This window comes from Patiria miniata, unplaced genomic scaffold (genome assembly GCF_015706575.1).
Source record: "Patiria miniata isolate m_02_andy unplaced genomic scaffold, ASM1570657v1 HiC_scaffold_7, whole genome shotgun sequence".
In the NCBI taxonomy this organism is placed as follows: domain Eukaryota; kingdom Metazoa; phylum Echinodermata; class Asteroidea; order Valvatida; family Asterinidae; genus Patiria; species Patiria miniata.
The window spans coordinates 18,734,810-18,759,557 of record NW_024037074.1 but is presented as its reverse complement, the minus strand read 5'-3'; the positions used below and the strand labels follow the sequence as shown (position 1 = coordinate 18,759,557).

At 38.9% G+C, this 24,748-nt stretch overlaps 1 protein-coding gene across 1 annotated transcript; it reads right to left on the bottom strand.

Annotated features, from left to right (window-relative positions):
* Positions 1-104: 104 nt before the first annotated feature.
* Positions 105-22,852, bottom strand: LOC119744696 (sodium-coupled monocarboxylate transporter 1-like). Its single transcript, XM_038220764.1, has 15 exons — positions 22,623-22,852; positions 21,103-21,645; positions 19,503-19,568; positions 18,381-18,432; positions 17,863-17,930; positions 12,963-13,117; positions 11,522-11,662; positions 10,773-10,902; positions 9,950-10,038; positions 8,196-8,302; positions 6,736-6,890; positions 5,673-5,920; positions 4,831-4,931; positions 3,320-3,417; positions 105-2,718 (listed from the first exon to the last, which is right to left on the bottom strand). Exons 2-15 carry the CDS (start codon positions 21,460-21,462, stop codon positions 2,641-2,643), a joined length of 1,848 nt encoding a protein of 615 aa, XP_038076692.1. The 5' UTR covers positions 21,463-21,645; positions 22,623-22,852; the 3' UTR covers positions 105-2,640.
* Positions 22,853-24,748: the final 1,896 nt, after the last annotated feature.

The following is a 24,748-nucleotide window of genomic DNA, read 5'->3' as shown; positions in this document are numbered from 1 at the left end:
AACCCAGACTATTCTGTTAGAGGAACAAAAGTGTGGCAAGCAATGAAGATATTGATCTCTCAATACAAAATAAACTAAAGGGGACACCAAAGGGAAACTAAGAATTAAAACAGGCTGTATTAATATTTTAATGCAATATTTAAATGCAGTCATTATAACAAAAGCAAAACCATTAAGAATAACTTCAGACACAGAACTGCATTTCCAGAAGCATTTGCAAGCACTGTTTACCCACTTCACGCCGGGATTATTTTTGCCGAAAATTTTGATTTTCGCTAAAGGCAAAATTTTCCAGCCAACGTCTGATATACAGCCAAACGTCACAAATACTGATTCGCAAAGAGTACTTTCAACAGATTTCTTGCCGAAACCTCGTATGTTTCAACACTTCGGGGTTCGCACTGGAGCGTAAATTTTACAATAGGCCAAGAGTGTTCCACTGTGCCGTCCCCAATGCCCCACCAACACCCAACAATGTACTTCGTGAACAGGTAAGCCCCCAAAAGTTTTTTCAAAACGTACTCTTTGTACATGCATGTGACCTTTTACAAGTCTCATGAATTTTAACAATAAAAGCAAACAAACATAAATTGACTGGTAAAATAGTCAACAGCATGTGCATGGAACAAACAAACAACTACTGCAACAGCAGTAAAATTTCAGAACCAAGACAAAAATATATATCCTTGCTCTTTTAACAGCAGGATGAAATAAAAAATAAGCTTGACCATAACATAACTGAAAAATATATAATTTGTGTATGTTAAGGAAAACCGGAAAACAAACCTTGCAAAATACATAAAATGCAAATGCTCAACAGATTTCACAGAAAACAAAACAACATACATATAATAATGTTAAAAATCCCTACTCCGGGGCCATGTTTGATATGCAAATGCCACAAAAATAAGAAAATAATAAATATCTATATCTATATGCCATATTTTGAGTAACTGAAAGTGCTGCAACAGTGCCCCTGCGTTTGTGGGTTAAGACTATAAAGGTGAATGCATTTCTATCAAAGTATTTACATTTTACTTATATAATTTATTCGCCTTGCTTCAATTCAAAACTCACAGACTATAAAAATGCAATATTTTACCAAAGGGGCAAACAGAGTATGTACATGTTCATGTACACCCAAACCAAAATTGGCAGAGAACTTTTTTCAAAGGTTCGTTCAGGCGGCAAATCACACCAAAAATAGATGGAAAATGGGACGGCAGTCGATGAATAGACACAGGTTTCCATTGAAGTCGTTTTAAAGATGGGAATTGAATTGTGTGTGTCGTTTCTGAATGCTCTGATGCACATGGTGGCGTCAAAAGCACCAACAAATGTACAACTAACAGGACTGAGTTGTGAAAACCTCCCTGTTCTAAAGACTTGTGATCTATATTTTTAAAGTGAGCTTGACCTTTGAACTTTTGACCAAATACCAATATGTGGACCATGAAGGCAAGAGTCCATCATGTACTTTACTTCTCTGTTTGAAAAAAAATCACATAAAATACAATTGATGAATTCAAATACCACTCTTTTTAAAAATTATTTGTAACCACCGTGGCATTGCAAAATGTTATATGTTAGTTCAACGCTGTACAATTCTGTTTAATTAAGGCAGTTGAATGCAAGCAAACCTGCCTCTTCATCAGAGCAACACAAGTTCAATATACAAAAGCACTATTCAAAACACAACGTAACAATATCCCCAAAGCCATTTCCTGGTTCAAGCATAAAAACTCACGGCGATTTAATACAAACTCAAGGATACCGACAAGTTCCACTGCGACATTTATCCCAGCCACGCTGGAAATCTGGGAAAACCTTGAAAACGAGTTTTCCATTTTTCCAGTCGAGGAAAACTCAGGGAATTTTGGGAAAACACCAAAACGGGAGACTGACAGAAAAATTGAAAGAAATTACAATTATTGTATGCACAGGCTACCACTCTGTTGGATATGTTGAGGAAAGGATGGCTATAAGGGGAGAAGGGAGGCTGTCGCTTGTCGACAAGTTGCCTGTGTGTTATCAGTATCTTAGTTGCTTTGCTGCAACCACCTTTTGGCTTTCCCTAAAAACCTTGTTGAAGTGAACATATTTTTCTTGGAATTATGGAAATTTCTCGGGGAAACGTTAGGGAAGGGAGGCCATCGCTTGCCAACAAGTTGCCTGTGTGTTATCAGTATCTTAGCAGCTTTGCTGCAACCACCTATTGGCTTTCCATAAAAACCTTGTTGAAGTGAACATATTTTTCTTAGAATTATGGAAATTTCTCAGGGAAAACTTAGGGAAGGGAGGCCATCGCTTGTCAACAAGCTTTGCTGCAACCACCTCTTGGCTTTCCATAAAAACCTTGTTGAAGTGAAAATATTTCTCATAGAATCATGGAAATTTCTCAGGGAAATTTCTTTTTCATAAAGGGCTGGAAATGCTACGCTTGTGGAGTGACCTCTCATTCAAATTCCCATGAACCTGCCAAAACTGTAGCTATACACCTTTTTTTTAGAAAAAAAGAATGAAATTATTGATGTAAAAACGTTCAGCAAATTTCAGAAAACATTCTACAGGACCAGAGTACCGTATTCTGCAAACTAGTCAAACAAGTTTGTGTTCGTGTATAAAATATTCATTCCAAGGTCAAAGGGCGGTGTGTATGTTATTCGGTGACTTTTTCCAGTAGCTGTTGGTGTCTACATCCATCATATCCAGATCATCCTGTTATACAGAAAAAAAGGGGGGATACAAAATATTAAGACATGAAATTTATCATAATTAAAGGGTATACACATATAATCAGTACATGTAATTACCAGTCATAAAACCCGCCAAGTAATTTTCTTGATTTACATCACAGACGCACCTTACGATAGTTTATGGAAACTGAGGTTCACATTTTTGAAACTTTTTTTTTTACAGAAAAAAAAATCAAAAGATGAATGAAATTTTGTTTGGGTAAAATTGTGGTGTAAGGTTTTGTTGAATTGAATGGCTTTAAAAAAATATAAAGACCCCAGAAGTTTAAACACCAAAAATAATTTTGGTTTCATAATTTGAACAGAAAAATACCTAAAATGAACAGTGACATCACAGCAACAGCGACCTTCAGTTGTCCAGAAAAGTATGGACATAATTTAAATGTTAAAGAAGTGCAATTAAACAAAAAGGGATGTCAAATAGTTTTCATACATTTTAAGAGGATTAGAAAGTTGCACAAAATATGTTCCAAAGAAATATTCACTTCATGGGCCCTTTAAGAATTTTTGAAAAAAAAAATTCAATTGTATTTTAGGTCACTAATTTTTTTTGTAAAACTCACCAAGCGCTGTAGCTTGTGGCCAGATCGCCTACAATTGCAGGAATGAAAGCTCTGTATGACAGGACTCAGCAGGGATGGATCTACGTCTTCATTACCACCTGTGATTAAAAGATGAAAGAAGGTTAAGAATATGTGATGCGATCAAGCTAAATTATTGACCCTGGTTATATATTTTTTTTAACAAATTTGAAAAGAGGACAATCAATCATTACTGCTATGAAAACGGCATGCTGGTACCATCTTTAGTTCAAAAATTATGGAAGTCGGAACACCAAGAGATGTGATGATGTGATGAGATGAAGTGGCCCTATTTTGGCCTGTATCTCCAAATGAAAGTTCCTGACAAACGACTCATTTAGCTTAATCACATCACATAGCATTTATCATTATTTATATCAAGCTTCCAGTGGCAAAAATAAATCAGCGTATTGTAAAAAGTACCCAGATGACTGCAATATTATGGCGCAAAGGACGCACAACTATTTTTTTCCCTGAATGTTCACAATGCCATAGCTTCTCCTTGTGAGCATCAGGCGTCGTCACTAATGCGTTAAAACGTCAACTCCATGTGGTCTCCCCCACAAAAATACTTGCGGTTGGAGCATTAGTCTTGTATTCCAGATGTTCCTGGTTCCATGCCCACTCACATGGATCAAGGAAGAATACATTGTGTGTACACCGGTTTATGTGTCCAGATTTCTTGCAGTACATGTGACTAATTTTCAACCATGACCCACTCACAACTTGTGATCTCATGGAGGTACAGACCTCATCTTAATTGTAATTCATAAAAACCTAAGAGAGTTTAAGCTATTCCCATTGGTCGAAAGCCCGTCACGTGGCCGGTCTTAAACGGATGATAAAGAGATGACTGGCTGGTGGCTGGCTTGTCTTAAACACTTGTCCAGTATCACTTGAAATTTGGACTCCTATGAAATCCAGTGCCTTTTACCGTTTTATTGGTTGTCCTCATGAAGGCATGCATAATGCTACCAGTATTCAGTATTTCAAAGTCCTAAATTCACAACGCACTCACCACAGCTGCATCTGCGCTTCATCGCGCAGTACGTGCAAGCCAATCTCAATAAAAGAAGTTATTTACATCTTACTCGCAAGCTGGACACTCCATTATAAAGCTAGAGGAGTGTTTCGAATAAACAGAAAGTAAAATTGTTCATGTTGTTGAACAAAACTGCTGGAAATTTATAATTTGTTATACAAAATTTGGACTTTTGGATTGAAAAGTTTTGATTTTTTGACCGAAAAAGGTATTTATTAATGGGAATAAATATGTGCTTGGTTGGTATTAAACACTATGTTTAAGACTGGTTGGAGTCTGGAATGCTGATAATTACCATACCTCAAAAGATGGCTTCAATGCATGCGATTATATACTGACATTTAAATGTCTTTCAACATAAGTCCTTCATTTATCTGTCTTTTTGATCGTTGAGGGGCTGCTTTATAGCATTCAGTCCAACACTGATCCAATATGACGAACAACACTTTACCTGTAATCAGACTGGTAACCACTCCAACAATCAGGACTACCAGCATGCCAATGACGCTGTACCACAGGTAGGATATGCTGTACAAGCTGGCAAGCACCGGACTGGAGAGAAAACAATAAATATCAACAGCCGTTCAAATCACAATGCAACCATGAAACCCCTTTCGATAGCGAATTAATTTGAGTCAAGCCCATTACAATTAAGTTACTCAGTCAGCTTGGAGCAAGTTCGGCAAGGACCATTGGTCGACTAGTGGTTGATTTGTGACGTAACTTACGCCTGCGCACTAATAGCAATGTGTGAACGTCTCTAGTCAAACGCTGGTCAAAATGTCTGATCAAAACTTCTGGGTCCTGGCTCCCTGCTGTACATTATGAATGCGCGCCGCTATTGGTTACCAGCGATGCAACCAGGCCCAGTAGGCTGGTTCCAAATAGTCGACTAGCGTAGTCAACCATCGTCGACTAGACAGAGTTTGGGCTAACTTTAGTCCAACTATGGTTAACCATTGGTCAACAATAGTTCTTGGGCGAACTTGCCCACAGTTTATGGCGCGTATATTTCACAAGGGGGGGGGGGGGGAGTGGGATTACAAGTAGACTCAATTGCCAGAGTACTTAATGTTTTTACCCTCAACATTCTGAACATATAGTGTCAAATTATTGCATGAGAAGCAACTCGCTCTCTGCACCCCCATAACTAAAATCAACAGTTGATAAAATCTTTGCTTACTTCAACACAGCAATAGCTTTGTTAATAAACAATGACAATAAAATAATAAAATCGTTCATAAGTCAAGAACTATAAACTTTTCGACAAAAAAAAGGAAAAGAAATACACACTGTGGAGTTGTATCTTTGGTTGCTTCTGTGGTGAAAGCCGTCAAGTTGTACAGACTTGTGTCAGTAGTTTCAAAATAGGTTGTGTTATCGTCGAGGAAAGTCACATCTGTGGTATTCAGGGTGGTATTCAGGAGAGGGCAGTCGTCTAGCGTTGTTGTCAGCCCGAGGTGTGGGGTCGGGTGGAGGAAAGCACCGATGGCCATCCACGTTGAAATGGCAAAACTCGCGAAAACACCGACGAGTGCACCCTGAAACGTGGAGGAAAGATATGGGTGTCAATCTGATTTCTTGTATTCCAAGTATTCATTTCTGCCTTTCAGGGGGTTGCCAAACCAAATTATTACAAAGTTTTTTTATTAAATACATGAAAAGACTCGAGCTACATAAAGTTCACCTGTTTAGTGCGGCGCAACTCTGGAATATTAGTCTCTATTGGTTCTACGGATCAAAATGGCCATCCAAAACCCTGGGGGAATTATTTTTGACAATTAACCCTCCTGCTATCTGAAAAGTCACAGACAGCCAAAGAAATCAATCCTCTTCCCCTGCCATGCCTTTAACACAGGCTAGTCACAGTCAGAGCATATTGCAAGCAAGCACTCTGACTAGTCAAATTCAGTCAACAGACAAAAGCAGACAAGTGGTAGGCACAGCTGGCTTATCAATCACGAATAGACAAAGCATAACTTATCAAGTTACATAAACAGTCACAGCCAGTCAATCCTGAGTAGGCTGGGAGCTCTTAACTGTTGAAAACAGTCACTTGGTTGATTTTGACTGGAAGGACAACTTGACACAGAATGTATGTCTGCATAGGAGGGTTAATTAAGCTTCTTTCGCCATTTTGGCTATTTTCTTTCTTTTTAAAAATTAAACTAAGAGTGGAGGTTTTACTGTTTACATAATCTTTGCGTACAGCTCAAAACTGGCAACTTGCTAAGAGATGGCAAACTAATGTATCAGCACAAATATCATAGCGCATTTATTCAATCTAACGGAGGCAATGAATTGCAGACTTAAAAAGAGTTAAACGATAGCATAACTGACGTAGTAACTGACATACCTTGTTATTGGCGCAGGGGAAGAAGAGACCCAAGGTGAAGAGACCGAGGAGCGGTCCCCCAATGATCCCCATCAGGCTAAGCGCCACCTGCAGGACTGGGCCCATGTAACCGGCTAGGTTGGCCATGCCAACGCAGAGTAGACCATAGGTGCATGCTGCTCAGAGAGAAGAATGTAGATACAGTGACAGGATCGAACGTACAGAGTTGGATTCGAACCTGTGACCTCAGGTAGTACACAGAGAGAATAGTGTAGATACAGTGACAGGATTGAAGGTACAAAGTGGGATTCGAACCTGTGACCTCAGGTATATAGTACACAGAGAGAATAACATAGATACAGTGACAGGATTAAACGTACAAAGTGGGTTTGAACCTGTGACCACAGGTTTATAGTATAGGTGCTCTACTACATTAATTCTCTACTTCAAAGGGAGAATAATGTACATATGCCCGGCAGTATAGCACTGAGGTAAAATACAAACAAAGGTACACAGTGGGTTCAAACCTGTGACCTCCAGAATGCAGGACTGGTGCTCTACTGACATATATAATAATGCTTAACAGAGGAGATAAATATACAATGCACACAGAATGACTGAGATCAGGAGAATACAAATATATCACCAAAAAGGGATTTTAACCCTTGACCTCCACAATAGAGTACTGGTGTTCTACTGACAATGCACATTATTCCGACATGAAAAAATAATGGTAAATTTGGATTCCTTACGATGTTACTTTTCCAAAAGCAACCAAGAACAACAAAATTGGCCCCTAGGTTATGGAGATTTGGCCCCTAGGTTATGGAGATATGGTCATTTGAAAATTGGCGGCCACGCCCATTTTGGCCAAAATCACCAAGAAATGGCGGACGGAAGCGCAAAAACAGTTTGTCCGATGGCACTAAAGCTTCAGATTTCAGATTTTTTTTCCAGCCAAAATTACACTACATACTAAATATGAACCAATTTGAAGGGGGTGGGGTTTAACCCATTGGGTTTTAAAAGAAAACAGCACATCCAGACACCATGTACAGGACCTACAACATTGTAAGTCCTATTTTTTTCGTTTTCTTTGTGTACTGATTGGGCCTATCCTATCAAGGGCAATGAATGGGTATTTCCAGAAGAAAAGAAAGCATTACAATTTACATATTGAAAATATTGCGAATTTATGACTATTATAAATTGAAAATTGTTGACCTCAACTTCTGTTCAATCAATCACGCAGACAACAATTGGGTAAATTCAAACATGGGAGTCTGTGGCAATTCGAACCTTTGACCTCCAAAACACAGTTCTAGTGCTCTACTGACTTGGGAATAAATCTGACGGAGCAAGGGCTTTTAATCGCCAGACTCTCTCCATCCACGAATGAACTCCGACAAACCTGCCATGCCACAACCTTTTAAAACAATCTTTGGCTTGTTCAATGGGGGTTAATTATTCTTTAACAATACCTAGGACCTTGGAGAGGATGGCCGCAGTCCTCTCAGTGAAGCGCTGCTTGGGGAGGACGTCTTCGAGGGTGACGGCAGCGAGAGAGTTCATACCCGACGATACAGTACTGCGGGATTACAGGAAACAATGAGGAACATCATTTTTTGATGCAATATGAGAATATTTGGTCTATTCGGACAGTCCGAGGGTTGAGATAGTCTGAGTATCACCCATTGTCCACGGAGCCCTGTCTCCGGTCCAACAGCTGATATATCTAAGCATGCAAATTTATGCGACCCCATGCGCCAGTTAATTGGAGTCTACTTTACTAAAGTGTGACGTCGTGACATTGGGGAGTCAGGTTGGCGTAGCGGTACCGGACCCAGGTTCGAATCCCACTGGGTCAATATGTGGATTGGGTTTTCAGTCCCTACCTGTTTTTCCCCTGAATATCTTCTGGGCTTTTCATCCCACCTCTAAAAACTGTAATTTCTTCTCATTGTCTTCTCTCTAAGTTGGTGTGATGTTTCCCCTGGGATACCCTACCGACTATAATATACAGATATAGATACAGATACAGATTTCCTTCTGAAATCTGGACCAAAGCATTGATTGGTCAATTCGAATGCAGTGTTTTTGTAATACGATGACCGGCGAGATCTATAAAACCTAGACACGACATTGGCTCTAAGCTGGGCGTATCACGTAACATATCGTTACAGAGCACATGGCCGCAGCCTTTGTTTGCTCAATTCACAACGTTAAAGAATAATATATGTCTTGTCTAGGTTTATTTACATTGTATACATGTAGATGTCTATGACGTAACAACGGGTGTATAACCGAAGACCTGATAGAGAAAGCGCCCGCTGAATGGTCAGAATTTCGAGGTCAAGATGCAGTCTTTTTGCATAATTAATCGCTGAATCTGCTCACATATCACCCTTGCTTTGCAAGGATCTATTATATAGAATAGGTCTGAGATTCTTCTAAGGAAAAAGACACCATTCCCCCCGAGTCCTGTTTAATGACTTTAATCCCGACACCACTTATCAATATCAAGACAAGATCGGTTTCCTGAATTGTTTCCTTGTGGGAGTTGATGGGTCAATTTGTCAAGGACTTTTAGGATACGTATGTATCACGTTTCCTTAGCATGTATCATGTTTCCTTAGCCTGAGTCATACAATACCCATATGTAATGACAAACTTTTAAATAAAGATCAGAAACAAATCGCCCAATGGAGTAAAATGTTTACCTTAAGTTCAGTTCAGAGTAGCAGATTTACCATCACCTTCAACTTTTTATTTAATATTGTAAGGGGTGTTTTAGGGCCTTTTTAATTTTAATTCTGATGCAATATGCATATTCATGAGCTGAACAGTGATGTAATATTTGGCAAGAAAATCAGCATTGTAGCTCTTCGGGAATAAAACGGTCAGAACGCTTTACCTGGTGTAAACTTTTTTGATACATCTCAGATCTAGATCCATGGTCAACTTTTTTTTTCATTTAGGCATGGCACAGCAATACGTACACTATAATGTGATCTTAAAAATAAAGGTACATTTTTTTGTGGAAAATTCCTAAATTGAACAGTGTATTTTCCAAAATATAATCACAGCTGAGAAATTGGTCAGAATTTTGTATTAAATATAAAGAAGTGCCTGATAAAAAAGACGTTAGCCTCCAGCAGTATTTTAATTGGACATTTATTTCATTTTATCAAAAAAGAAAATACGAAAAGATATAAGTTCTTCTGTAAGATCCTACCTGAGGGAGCCACTGAAGATGCAGCCGATAAATAGACCAGCTAGACCACTGATAAAGCCCAACTCATTGATGACGTAGTAAGGTAACAGCTGCATACAAAAACAGACAAGAGTCCATGGTTTAATGTCAAGAAACCAGTTAATAGGGTTTTGACATTTCATTGATTTTGCTTTAAAAACTTGAGAGCGCATTTGCTACACACAGACGTGCCGACAAAGAAGCGCGGCTCCCTTTTTCTGAGTGGGCAAAATGCAGAGTGCTATAATTAGAACATATCCGCTCCGTTCACAAGTACCCCCTCACCGGCAAGGAAAGAACAGTTGGGGGTGACCGACCGACGCCATCTTGCCTGACTGCAATTCATTTCCCGCGAAGCGCGGTCACTGCGTGTACTTAGTACAAATCCCCTGGTGTACATGTGTCACACACAAGGAACGGTGCGCATTAACCAGCGAAATGTCCTGCCCATGTGACGTCGTTGCTAGGTAAAAGGGCGCCCTCTTTCGTCGTCGCACGTAGCCCATAGTCCAATGATTGTGAAATACCCGGATGTGCCCACTTTGAGCGCGTAAATTCTCTGCCTTTTGCCCACTAAAAAAATGGCCAACGCGCGTCATTGTCGGCACGTCCGCATAGCGCATTTAGCATATACCTAGCAAGTGTGCTCTCTAGTTTTTAAATATAACTACATTAAGAACTCAAAATACAATTTGGCAGAAACCCTGCGTTTTTGTACAGAGTTCAATATTGCTCAATGTCTGTTAGTCTTGAAAGATGAAGTACCAGGAAAGATATTTCAAACAAGAAAAGCTTTCTTCCGTACCTGGTCCGCTCGGCTAATTTGCCCCCTTAGAATGGGGTCGCAGTCACCGTACATAGCAAACAACACCAGGCCACACATCATAGTCAGCGAGAGGATCACGAACAGCAGCGGGCAATTGACATACAGGGCTCTGAAACAGAAAATTGTAAAGGAAAAGAAATCATAACAGACAACTGGTTACATTGAGGTCAACAATTTGAAGGGCCCATACAATGTAATTTTTTTAATGCAATCCTTGAAAATGAACCTTTGTGTCCCATTTAACCTTTTTTTCAGCTATTCGATTGCCATTTACAAGGGTATTTTGGTGCCTTTTTGGTTTTCATGCTAATGCAAATTTTAATATTCATGAGCAAAAGTGTGATGTCATTTCAGGCAGAAACCTAAATGTGACAGCTTTTTCAGCACCCAAAAGTTGCTAGAATTTCGGATATTTTTGCCGTCGTTAAATTTATTTTCATTGAAAATTTAAATGTTTGAAAGAATTACAATTTTCAAACAAAATTAACCAAAAAAGGGATGTCACATAGTTTTCACACAGTTAAGAGAAGTAAAAAGTTACACAAAATTTGTAAAATTCACCTAATGAACCCTTTAACCCTTGTTCTTGTAGATCCTTTGAAATCAATCAAGAGGTTTTTGGAGGATTTTGCAGAATTTAGGAAGTCGAGTCCAGTCATAATTATTTACCACGGGTTACAAACAATGCCCCCTTGTCTCATTTTCAGTCGGACGAAGATGTTTTTTACCTTTTGGCATCTCGTTCTGACGGGCAGCTGAGGTAGCGCTGCACCGATAGCTGATTGCAGCCGTAGTTGGAGAGAAACGTGAAGGTGCCTCCGATGACGAGAGACCACAGGGAGTGACGGATGGTGGGATCAATCCCAAATCTTATTAAATAAAAAATATCCGCAAAAAATTAAGTTTCTCGTGCAGTGGGATGTAGCACTAAGGCTCAATTTGAATGAAAGAATCTTGAATTTGTAGTGTTCTTGCCAATTTTTCATTCCACAGGTTCCACATTGAATTATAATAATTAAAGGTATAGTCCATCATTTGTTATTTGTGCATTTTGTTCATTTGAAGCAACAAAAGTGCTAACAATCTAAAGAAGGATGTTGAACAACTAACTTGATGAAGTTTCAGCTCAGCTTCAGCTGTACATTTTGAGAAAAACAATTTTCTAGTTTCTCGATGTCAAATCAAAAGTTGCTGAATCGTGTTTTGAATTGGGCCTGAATTCAGCGTCCGAGACATGTTCTCACTGAGCCGATTGCAGCTACGCGATGTCGCGCACCGATCCGACGAATTATAGCAACCGCGTGCGCGTGTGCATCTTTCCAACGGTGCTTCTTAAGACGCACTGTTGGAAAGGCCTTCTTTTGTTGATTTCTTCAAAATGACAGCTTGCCAGAAAGAATAATTTCACAGGGAGTTCAGTCCCCTTACTATCTTTCAACCAAGTATGTTTTTCAACAATATTTACGCCAGTTTCTTTTTGGATAGCTGCAAATGATGGACTCTGGCTTTAACCCTCTTGCTATTGAAATAGTCACCGACAGTCAAAATTCACTTCCAGTTTCCCGGCTACACTTTTAACAGGCTAGTTTTAAAGGCTAGTCACCAGCAGTCAGATCATATGCCAAGCAAGCACTGTGACTAGTCAAACTGGGTCAACAGACAAAGCAGGCAAGTTGTGGTCACAGCTGTTTTATCTCTCACCCGGAGTTAAAACATAGCTGTATCAAGTTACTTAAACAGTCCCAGCCAGTCAATCCTGCTTTATGTAGGCTGGGAATTCTTAACTGTTGAAAACAGTCATTTTTTTCATTTTGACTGAAAGGACAACTTGGCAAAGTATGCACAGGAGGGTTAAGAATAAAAAATAATAAATCTAACAATAAATAACAATGCACATTAGATTATAAACTTAAAAAAAGACCGAGCATTTCTATAAGGTACAATCAAAAATATAATAAAAATGGGCTATACCCTTTTTTAATTTGTATTTTCTGAATTGTATTTCAAAACATTCAGCATGTATGCTGGTTAACTCAGCGTTTCCATAAATGTTGCAATTGAAGTTGACATTCCTCTCACTCTATTGGATATCCACTGAATATTACATTCATATTCCACTCATCTTTGTGGTGGATATTCCATTATATCCCCAATATCCCCAAGACTCACTCATTGAATATAATACGTCCGCCGTCCTGGTTGATTTGCCATATATTCTTGAAGCCGCCAAACGCGATACTTCCCTGGATAATGACGGCAAGAAGCCCGGCAAACATGACCAGGGTCTGGAAGACGTCGGTCCAGATCACCGCTTTGATTCCACCCTATACAGGGGAAAACCAAAAACAAATCAGGGAAGCAGTGTTCTCCAACTTTGAAAATTAAAGGTTGGCGCTGGGGTCGGCGGGGACTCCTGCGAGCGCGGAGCGCGAAGCCCTTACGGCGTGGGGTTCCGGGGCCCGCTGAAGGGCCCCGGGAAAATTTTGGATTCTAGATGCTCTGTGGTGCAATCTGAGGCGATTCTCCAGACCAGTTCCCCCGATTTTTTTAGCATTCAAAAATTTCATTTTCAACCTAAAGCAGACTTCTCTCAGATCAAATGACACCTTTTTGTAATTTTGAAAAACAAAATGGGATACAAATTACGTTTTTTTTAACGCGATTTTATGGGTGGTGCCGGTGCCGTGCGATCGTCATCTTAATTTTCATGTTGCGTTTTGTCGTTGTCTTCGTCATTTTCCCCCAAATTTCCCTCTATTTATGGCCTACCTGTATGTTCTTAAATGTCGCCAACTAGTTTGGTAAATCAAATAAATTAAAAGTGGATTTTGTTCTCTTAGGGAACCGGGCCCATACACGATCGCCATTTATAACTTTTGACAATCGGCATGATCGGAACACCATGTGCACGCGTGTTTTGGCCTCGAGCTCGTTTGCCTCGTACAAAAACATCAATGCGTAATATATTGTGTACCGCGCGTGCAAGCACTGAGAAAAAGAAAGTCGGTTGGCTGCACGTAAGATCTGCCGTACGTACTCCTGCTGGTGTGTGTGTGTACTAATAAAGATATATATTTTTGCGGCGGGGTTGTCGCTACTTGAAGTATCGGCACACTCCGGAACTGGGGATTCAGTCGTCAGTGTGTGTACATCTCGCGTAATAGTATAGTACGTACAGTGCATGGGGAATCGCTGGTGTTTGCACGGACAACCCCGATCGGGCTGCGATGACATCGAAATACATTGTTAATGTTTGGAAAAACAACTGAAATCAATTATTGTAAATGTACACTGTAGAGTCAAAAAAATTAAACCTGGCGGCAGGATTTTAAACCTTGGCGGGGACTTCTTAAACTTGGCGGGCGCCGCAGAAAGCATGGCGGGGTGCCAGGTTTGTTCTACATGTTGGAGAACACTGGGGAAGGTACAACAAGGCACTAAAATGTGCTTGAACAATTAGTCCCTGTATCGCCCCAAAACGCCCTGCCTGTCACCCCCTGTACTGCCCAAAACTGCCCTAGTACTGTGTGGTTTCATGGATTCATCACGGAATTCGGGCGATTCACAATGCAGTGCGCCACCAAGAGTTTGCCACGGAGAGTCCATTTTTCAAGTTTACGGTCGACAAAGCATGGCCCATTTGAATGAGTGTCGGTAAACAACTTGAGCTAATGTCATAGATTGGGGCACAGCGTTCTGCCGCCTTACAAAACAAAACACCATATTGATAACAAGAAAAGAAATGGGCAAACAGATCCTCGAATCATACGCTTACGAAACCACTGCCCGGAAAAACGAACAATTTCAAATGGCCGGCGCTGCGAATTTGTCGACCATCTCCCACAATGCACTGGTAAAAATGAACTCTCCGTGGCAAACTCTTGGTGTCGCACTGCATTGTGAATCGCCCGAATTAAAAATCAAGGAATTATCAATCACAGCATGTATGTACCTTGCATGTTCAATGAAAGCACACATTCTTGCACGTACCGGTGAGAAATTTTAAAACAGTTTCATTGCACACAATATCTGCTTATAAGAAGTAGCTACATGCTTACAAATTATGTATTTATCTTTTCGAAATTACAGACTGAACTCTGAAACTAGATGGCTCAATTTACAGGTTTTGCTCAAATAAATTGTGAAAAAAGGACATGGTGCTGGAAATGAATTAGAACCAAAATAAATATCATTTTTTCAGATGTAAAATTAGGGAAGTACCGACATTCAATCATTTTGATTGTGATTATCCTATGACCCTTTTCATGCTTGATTTTCAACGATTCGCAAAGATTATCATGCATGCTTAAAAAGCCCCCAAACAAAATACCTATCCTGGGCCTCCTTGTGAATCAATTCAATTCTTGAGGGCTTAGAATAAGAAATTCAGCTAACATTCAGGAAAGCCCAGAACATTCTCTTCCTGCTCTTCTCTCACAAGACGTACGTAATAAGATACAAGACAAGAGTGGTCCCTCAAAGTAAACAAACATGCGTCAAGAATTGATTTATAAATGGCCCAAGAGTCCATGGTCGCTAGTCCCCGGTCCGTCCACCTGGCTCTTAAGTACTTAGATGATTCAATTAAGTAAACCACACCGGTCCTTTTTAGCCCCGGTCTACGTAATGACCATACACTTCTTAAATTGCCGAGCACTTTCAATGAAGGTAATTTATTTGATTATAAAACCATCGCAGTAAGAGGGGCTTTCTTTTTTCAAAGGGACAATGGATATCATGAATCCTTGAAAAAAAAATTTCATAAGATTTATCTTTAGGAAGAGATCTCAAGCGTAAATCAAAATTACGCAAACAAAAATTTACATTTAGAAAATGGGCCTTATTGCTCATTAATTATTGATTAATTGTTAATTGATTATCGGTGAATTGTCTTCTATATTACATACGCTTTGCGATGAGACTTGTGCCTGCGTGGCGTGAGCACAGAGCACCTGCATCGACAACGTACATGCTGTGCGTGATTAAGAATGCCATGCAAACAGTGCGAGCACGTTTGATTACGTTAGCGCCCTCTGTAGGCAGAGCATGCGTATCATTGTTTTTGCCACGCGACACGCTACCTTAATTTACAGAATTAACAATTATATTGAAAAAGTATTCAAGGTTTGTAAAGCATTTTGAGATTTTTATGTAAAACACTATATCACGAATAAATTACTATTATTAGGCCCCCCCAAAAAAAATATTCGGTCTCTGGTCAGACCAAAGTTCCGGAATTGACACGGCCACGCGGGTTTTTTTTTTTTTTTGTGCTTTTTTCTTTTTTTCTTCAAGCTTGGATGGATTGTACAGACAAGGTGGGGTACTATTTTGCTTTTTTGGTGTCCTCATGTACATTGGTGTCCTCCATAATTTGCCTTGGTGCTTTCGATCATTTGCCTTGGTGCAATTTCCCATTCCTTGGTGCTCTTTGGTAAAAAAAAAAATGAGGAGGTGCTGTTGGAGCTACCGCGGAACATTTTGGAAAAAAAAAGATTGACGCGCATGATTAAAATCGACGTGCGCGCTGACCAGAGACCGACTTATTATTTTTTTTGGCCTTATTATTATTAAATATCATGATAGAATGTTTGGATCTTTATTCCATTTATAAACACTGTGTTGAAACAGTACATCATTCAAGATATGAATTAGTGAGTTGTTGTTCTGACTTCAGACCAGTCGGACCCGTGTCTGATTGATGCCTTGACAGTAATAAAATAGCTTGCACCAATATGTAAATCTGAGCGATTGCTTCCCATACTTTGCATCTCTCCCGACGGACGAACTCACCACAAGAGTTCGCATTGCTATAGAATTCGCAGAAACTTTCAATTTGGCACAGTTTAAAAAGTCCTGATTATTCGTCAGCCAACTCTAAAGTCCCAATACATTTACATGTAAACAGAATTCAACCAGAGGCCAATTTCATGACCTAAACACAGAAACTGCATAGCACAGACAATTTTGCTTGGTGAAAGCAGGTTATGAGGTACAAACAGAACTGATATTTCCTTGTGTCTGTTTCAATGCAGATTTTCGCTTAGCACCACATTTTGCAGAGAGCTTTTCCTGCCTACCAGTTTCATGAAATTGGGCTCAGGGCACTGCTAATGCAGTTCTTGAAAAATTGCACCTTTGTGTCCCATTTATCCTTATTTCCAACTTTTGTATTGCTATTTTCAAGGGTGCCTTTTTTTGTTTTTTTTGCTGATACCAATTTCCATATTCATGAGCAAAAGTCTGATGTCATTTCAGGCAGAAACCTCTATGTTACAGCTATTTCAGCACAAAAGTTACCAAAGTTTGGATATTTTGCTGTTGTACATTTTTGATTTTGTGGGGGTGATTCATTGTTGTGTCAGTACATGGCAGTAAGCCAATGAGCAAACTTTTCTCACAAATGTTTTCAATGAGCACATTTTTGGATTTACATTTGAACACAAAACCACTAAACTTTAACAGTGACTTCCTGAAATGACATCACAGCAACAGCACCCTCAGTTGTCCAAAAAAGCATGGACAATTTAAAATGTTTAAGGAAGTGAACTTCTGAATAAAATTAACCAAAAAGAGATGTCAAATTTGTTCATACATTTAAGAGGAGTTTTCAGAAAGTTGCACAAAATACGTTCCTAAGAAAAACTCATTTCATGGACAGTTTGAAACAATTCAAAGGAACAATAGGAATTACAGGGCAGGGCAATGCACAAAATAATATAACGCTATGTTTACAGGTATAGGATTATGTTTATGGTTGCACCATGTGACAAATATCTTTTGTGTGAGTTTTTGTGAGGTTCTGAAAAGAACCGGGGAAACTCAAAGATTGGGACAGTATACTCTGCCCGTCGTCAGGAGACTGAGGGATTCTGACGAAGCAGGATTTTTATGTAGTACAAGTTATGTTTGCAGGTGGGAAAAAGACACACTTTTATCAACAGAACTGAAAGCAGTTTTAGTATGAATCAAATACTTGGACTCTTGGAAATTTTGAAGGCCATTTTTTTTCGGGGGGGGGGGGGGGGGCAACACAATGTGGGATATTATTGAAGAAATTCTGTCTCACCAGTGTTGTGTAGAAGACGCAGACCAGACCCACAGTAAGAATGGACTTCCAGATGCTGAAACCAGTCACTGTAAATAAATAGAAAGAAAGGGACAGATTTAAATTCAACAAACATATATGACTGTCCTGTCAAAAACAAAGTGTCCAAATTTGCCTCAAACTGAAACTAAGGGCTTCATACTGTTCGCCTGCCATTTAAACTTGTTTGAATGAACCTGATGTTAACTACTTAATGATTGCATTGACCTGAAATACATGTACACAAATCAAAATAGGTTTGAGGGACTGATGTTTCAATCCTAGAAAGATCTTTTTCAAAGGCAAAATATGTATACTACCCACTGGAAAATCAACCTGGCATAAACAGTGCACATTTTAGACACAAATTTGTATTGTATGCTTGAATATGCGTGCTGCAAATCAACAACAAATGTTTCAATGCTGTAACAACAAAGTAATAGAATAGATAAAAACAATGACAGTGCAGTACTGCATAAAGAGAATAGATTAAAACTTACCTGCATTTATTGCTATGGCAGGGGCATACAGGACGACTGCCATGTACAATATCTAAGCAAAAGAGAAAATATTTGTGCTAGTATGAGTTCAATTAAATATAATCATAGTTTATTATGGAAATACAAATCTGACTTGAAAAATTGGAGCGCAGGACGTAAAAATTTCAAGTCAGTTGGATCGATTTACAATTTTTAAATAACATTTTCATCAGGGATTCATTTCATGTTTGGAGATTGTTTTTCCCCATATATCAAAATCATTATTTAGATGTAAAATCAGTGAAGATTTCATGTCAAAATACTAAATAATAATTGAGCTTCCAAACATAACTTTGGCAAGTTTGTACAGACAAAAAGTGTAAACAACTGTACAGTTTAACAAAACATGCAAATGTTACAACTTTTTTCACATTCACAGTTAAAACAACCTTGTAAAAACGCTCGCATTCAAAAATGGGTAAAACAAGATGAAAAAAAAGCAGGATAGTTTCATTTAGATCACATTGATTAAAATCTAAAATCACATTGATTTAAATTTACAAATTAAATTATATTGCTCCATGGATTTAAAAATCGTTAAAAATTTTAAATTTTTGTTCAAATTTATGATACAAAATTACATGAAAATGTTTTATCATTTTTACCTGTAGGCCTATAACATGTATTCAAGAAACCACTCAAAAGTGAAGCCTACATTTTGTTGTATGAATGAGCATAAACAATTTTTTAGAAAAAAATATATATATAAAATGCAATTCAAATTTAAAAAAATCAAATTTAAATAAAAAATCTGACTTTTTTATTTAAAAAATTCAACAACCCTGAAAAAGACCGAACCTCAAACTCTCAACACAAAGAGCACAATTAACCTACAAGGAACTCGAAACTTAAAACCCTGAAAAACACTTTAACAATGAGAGGTCACAGTTTAGAGGCTATTGTTAATAGCAGGCATGCAACTGGGAATTTAGAAAAAAACGAGGAAATTCCAAACCACACAAGACTTTGTACAGTATTTTTCAATTTGTAATGGCATTCATGAGAAGTAAAAAACGAGGAAATCAGCGGATCCGGGGAAAAGTTGCATGCCTGTAATAGTGACAATTCCTTGGAAAAACTCACCATGTGGAATATGAATGCTAGGGCACCAATCAGCTTGACCGCATGGGAAAAACGTAGCTGCAGATACTGTAGAAATGGAACAATGGAAAATCATTGAGAAATATTCGTTATCGGTTGAAATGTAACAATTGTTGACTGCTGTGATGTGGGACATGATGTGGGATATGGGTTAAAAACGACATACATGTATAGCACATTACAGTGCACTCATCGATTGTTTTGTTATACACACCAATAAGCCAGAAAGATAATGGAGTTTTTACCTTGCTATTCAAGAAATAAATTAAATCACTGCAATGTAACGTTCTGCTTACTGTGACAGTCCTGATTTGAGGCGTGCGATCACACCCCCACACCATCGCACACCTAAAAGCTTCTTGAGAAGTGTGAATAATTGCACGCCTGAATTTCCCTGGACCACAGATCACACATCTAGAAAACCACACACCTAGAAAAAAACACACACCTAGAAAAATCCAGGTGTGCCTTTTTCCACACGCCTGTGATTTTCAAATCAGGACGGACTGCTGTGAGCCTTACTGCCATGAGAATGACAAGTTGAGAGACAGGCGGGCCCTACCACATGTACCCTTCACGCGCGCAACGCAATGTATATGAGATAATTTACATGGAACCAGTGTATACGGGGTCATTTACATGAAACGCGGTCTATATGACAGAAACAGTCATTTTTACAGACTGGACATGTGGCTGTTCTAGACCAATGAAATTGCAATATCAAAAACACAATATAAAAAGCTCATTTATCCAATTGAACAAATGGATGTTGCAGGATATTACTTTTACAACCTTCTTCAACAGTTGCCTGTCCCGTTCGCAAGTGTGACGTCATTTCAACTTAACCCTGCGTACTGTAGCCCCATAAATGTGGCCTATTTACTGGACTGCCTCCGTAAACATAGGCCACACATCCACATGTACAAAAACGTGTCGCACTTTGCCAAATTTTGATTTTCACATTTAGGCTTACTATGTAGGTTTTTTTTTGCTTTAGAAGCATTCTCACCCTCTTTATAGGCTAATCAGAAAGTGCTGCCTTTTTCAGATGTCTAATTTTTGTGAAATTTCATGTTGAAATTTTGATACGCAAACGTGTGCAAATGTATCTGGAAATTTCACGAAAAATGGACATCTGAAAAAGGCAGCACTTTCTGATTAGCCAATAAAGAGGGTGAGAATGCTTCTAAAGCAAAGAAACCCTACAAACTAAGCCTAAATGTGAAAATCAAAATTTGGCAAAGTGCGACACGTTTTTGTACATGTGGATGTGTGGCCTATGTTTACGGAGGCAGTCCAGTAAATAGGCCACATTTATGGGGCTATGCGTACTGTAGCATTGGAACCAATAGAACCGGAAGTAGTGCCAAGTGGCGTGTTTAGCCAATAGGCGCTCACTAGTACTCAGAGGTGCGTGCGCGTTTATGACAAAGGCACTTGCAAACCGGATACTCACTTATAAGTATTTGACATATCTGCATATAATTAAAAGTCTGTTGTCCTGTCAGAAGCGAGCAAAGTTACAGTCAGACAAACTCAAAGTTGATTTTTATGCAACAGGGGATATCTTAAAAGAACGTACCTCATAAACACTGGTCAGACGAAGCCTGTAAAAGACAGGAATGTACAAATGGGCGGCGATCAGGGTGACAAATATGTATGAACCACTGATGAGCCAAAACATGGTGCCGTAGCTGTAGCACTCGGACGGCGTACCGAGCAGCGCCACCGCCGACATCCAACTGGCTAGGAGTGAGAAGCCCACGGGGACGAACTTCATCTGACGGTCCCCGACGAAAAATTCTTGAGTGGTCCGTTGGTGCCCTCCGGTACACGCGTGGTACAGACCGATTGCCGCGGAGACTATGAGGATGACGGCAAACACGACGTAATCAACGACCGAGAATACTCCTGATGTGCCTGTGTCGGACACGTCAGCCATTTTGTTGCCTTACAGGGGCACTTCTTGGTTAAACAAAAAGTTGTCTGAGGAGTTTTCTTGTGGATGAAAACTTCCAACTTTTCTGAAACGTTCACAGGAAAACGCAGCAACTGCCAATTCGAAAGACTTTGAAGATTGCGTCAACTGAAGAAGCACATAATCTGATGTATGCAGTCTATTCACCTGGAAAGAGGAGCATTTGAATAAATATATTGGTATTGAATTTTTCACACTGCAAATGAACAGTTTATACTATAAATATTGCATGCAAATGACCAATATGTATACTTTATGTACGTGTATTGGGTTTTTTCCTCAACTGTTATGCCTGTGTCCAAACTTTTAATATTAAATTGAAATTTCACAAGCATGCATCACACTTAAGCATCTTCCCAAAAATATTCACAAGGTACACCATTTCTATGCAACTGCATCTGAGTAATAATGCAGTAAATATATCTGTGCTTGTAAAAGATAAAGCACAATAAAACAAAAACAGTAAATAAATTGTACAAATTTTCTTGATGAGTCATTGGTATGAGAATCTTCACAATCCGTATCCCATCGTATAAACCACAAACATACACAGCAACGTTTATACTACTATGTTTGCAGTGTGTCATAAACTCCTCACACAAATTCGACATCATTTGGCAACAGGAACTTGCCCAATTAAAAAAATAAAAATAATGCTTTTTTTTTAATTCCTTTTTTTTTAATGAGTAATTTGTAGTAATATTTCTGGTGCTTTGCTTAGGTTGAAGAAAAAAACGCACTTTGATTTAAAAAAAAAAAAAATTCCACAGCTTTTCTTCTGGAGCATTGCTCAAACCTTTTAAAACAAATCTCAGCGCTGACAGTTTGTCCAGCCAGACAGAGTGGGCGGTTTCTTTTGAGATTTTCATTGGGGAGACAAAATATTTTTAACAATATAAGTTATAACATGATTAATGAGCTCGCGCGCAGTAATTTACAGCCTTCTGCCAGTTCTGGTGATATGCAAGTTATAGAAAATAGTTATAGAAAAATGCTCTCGATTCTCCATAGACTTTACACATAACCGAAAAAGTGGTGTCTGGACACTACAATATTCTAACAATAACATTCTTATCCAGATTAAATACCAATGGGAGAGAGAATGAGAGTGAAAATCCACTCACCAAATCGACCAAACATTAATAATATTTGGTCATTTTGCTGTCCAGTCGTAGCTTCTTCAGTGTAAAACGACAGAGACAAGAAAATCTTAACAATGGCCATGGAGGAATTATTCCTTCAAATGTGAGTAAGCTCTGTCCTTTGTATTTTTGTAATATGGAAATCGTGTCGAAAGACAACCCTGCTGCATTGTAATTTTTGTACGTGCGCGCAAGCCAAAATACTACCGGTAACAACATGTACAGTGTTGTGGGTATACAAAGGACACGTGTGGTGGCCGTATGCCCAGTACAGAAGTCAATGGTAAACGTATCAGACTATAACATTAACTCATAATGGTAGCATGATACCAGGGATGATACGGCGGCCGATAAATGCCCCCCCCCCCAAAAAAAAAATCTTTATCTTCACTCGAAGTTTGGCCGTGGGTCCGTTGAGTGCCCCGGAATCTGGTATGTCGAATTTATCGATTCGATCATCAGATACTGACTTTGTGAATTCCGAATGAACATCTCATACCTCTGGTTCTTTTCAGAACCATTCTCTTGGTTGAAATTATTCGCACATGGTGTTTCCGCAAACCTTTCATTATTTAGTATCTCCACCATGCAAAGCCTCAAATCTTCTAATCTCATTTATGAGAGATTACAGGCTGGGGTGCTCTTTTGAGCAGATCGACTAAAAAAAGTATTGGACTGACGGTTTCTTAATATTATTTTGATATTGAACACTTGATTTTTGCTTTAAGATGATAACTTCACAAGTACATCCAAAAGCCGACACAACAAGAAGGCATTAATTGGCTTGATATTCATCCTTTAAACTTCTTTCTGTAAACTTCCAACACCAAAGGAATGTTTCTCTTTTTATGGTGATCAGCTGCAAGTGTCCCCAACACTGATTGTGATGAGTAAAGCATCATCCGTTTTTAGAGGGACTTTAGTGCTAATTATTTGCATTTGGCCCAAAAGTAACATTCCGACATTTTAGTTTTTCTTTTATTTTATCAAATTTTTTTTATACTTTGATTACAAATTCGTACCGGTAGTACTAAACACTCGTGAAATTATTCCGTCTGGCTTGCTCGGCTGTCATCGGTGATTTGAAATAAAAAGTGCTGTTGACAAAATCGTGTTTTGAAGTTGTTTTTTTTTACTGTTTTCTCGAATAGTGTAATATCCACTGATTGAAACTTCACCAGGAACATTCCTCTTTAGATTTTGAGTGGTATTTTTATTGAAACGAAGAAAATACAAAAGCACATGATCCTACAACATGTATTCGCTTTTCACCGACCAACCGATATCGCGGCTATGTGAACTTAAATTTCAATATTTGCATCATCCATGCTATTTTTGAGATTCACATTGAAAATGGATTTGTTTTCTACAATTGCTATTTTCCTAGCAATATATAAGCTATTCATACTATTGAATGAGACATCGAACGAAACAAAAATCCACACGTTTATACTTATTGAATTATTTCTTCACAAAATTTGAATTATTGGCCGTAAAATGAAAGTCCCTTTTCAGTGGGTTGCAGACGCCCAAAATCTGACTAAAGTTGCTGTTTTTATAACGTTATAATTTATATATTTTTGTATTTTATAAGATTTTCTTTGAATTTATAACGCATGCCGTAGTTAATTATGCGCCTTTGGGTGCGCTATGCGCTAAAGGGGCTTCAACATTATTTTCTCAGTACAGCTAGCTCTGCAACAACCTCGTCCCCAGTGCTTACTTTATTTCCAACCGCGTTTCCAATAGTGAGAGAGCAGGTAGTGGTGGGCGCGTACTGCTCGACACCCTGGGGACGAGGTTGGCTCTGCAAGTACCAGTTTAGATATACGGCGCCCTCTGTTGATCAGCGCAAAGCCACGTGGGAAAATTCGAAAAATTTACCCGCAAACGTAAACGTACCTACCAATTTAGCGGGAAATCTTTGCTCAAAGTGAAGATAGGACTGGTACCCAAAACCCTGTGACATTATTCCACCTGGAAATGTTATCAATTATCATTCGGAAGAAAAAAATCATTGGAGTTTTTTTTAAAGAAACTGTAGCTGTCCGCGGCCAGTATTTTTGTTTACGTGCGTTAAGAACGGAATCAAATATATAGACCCCGGC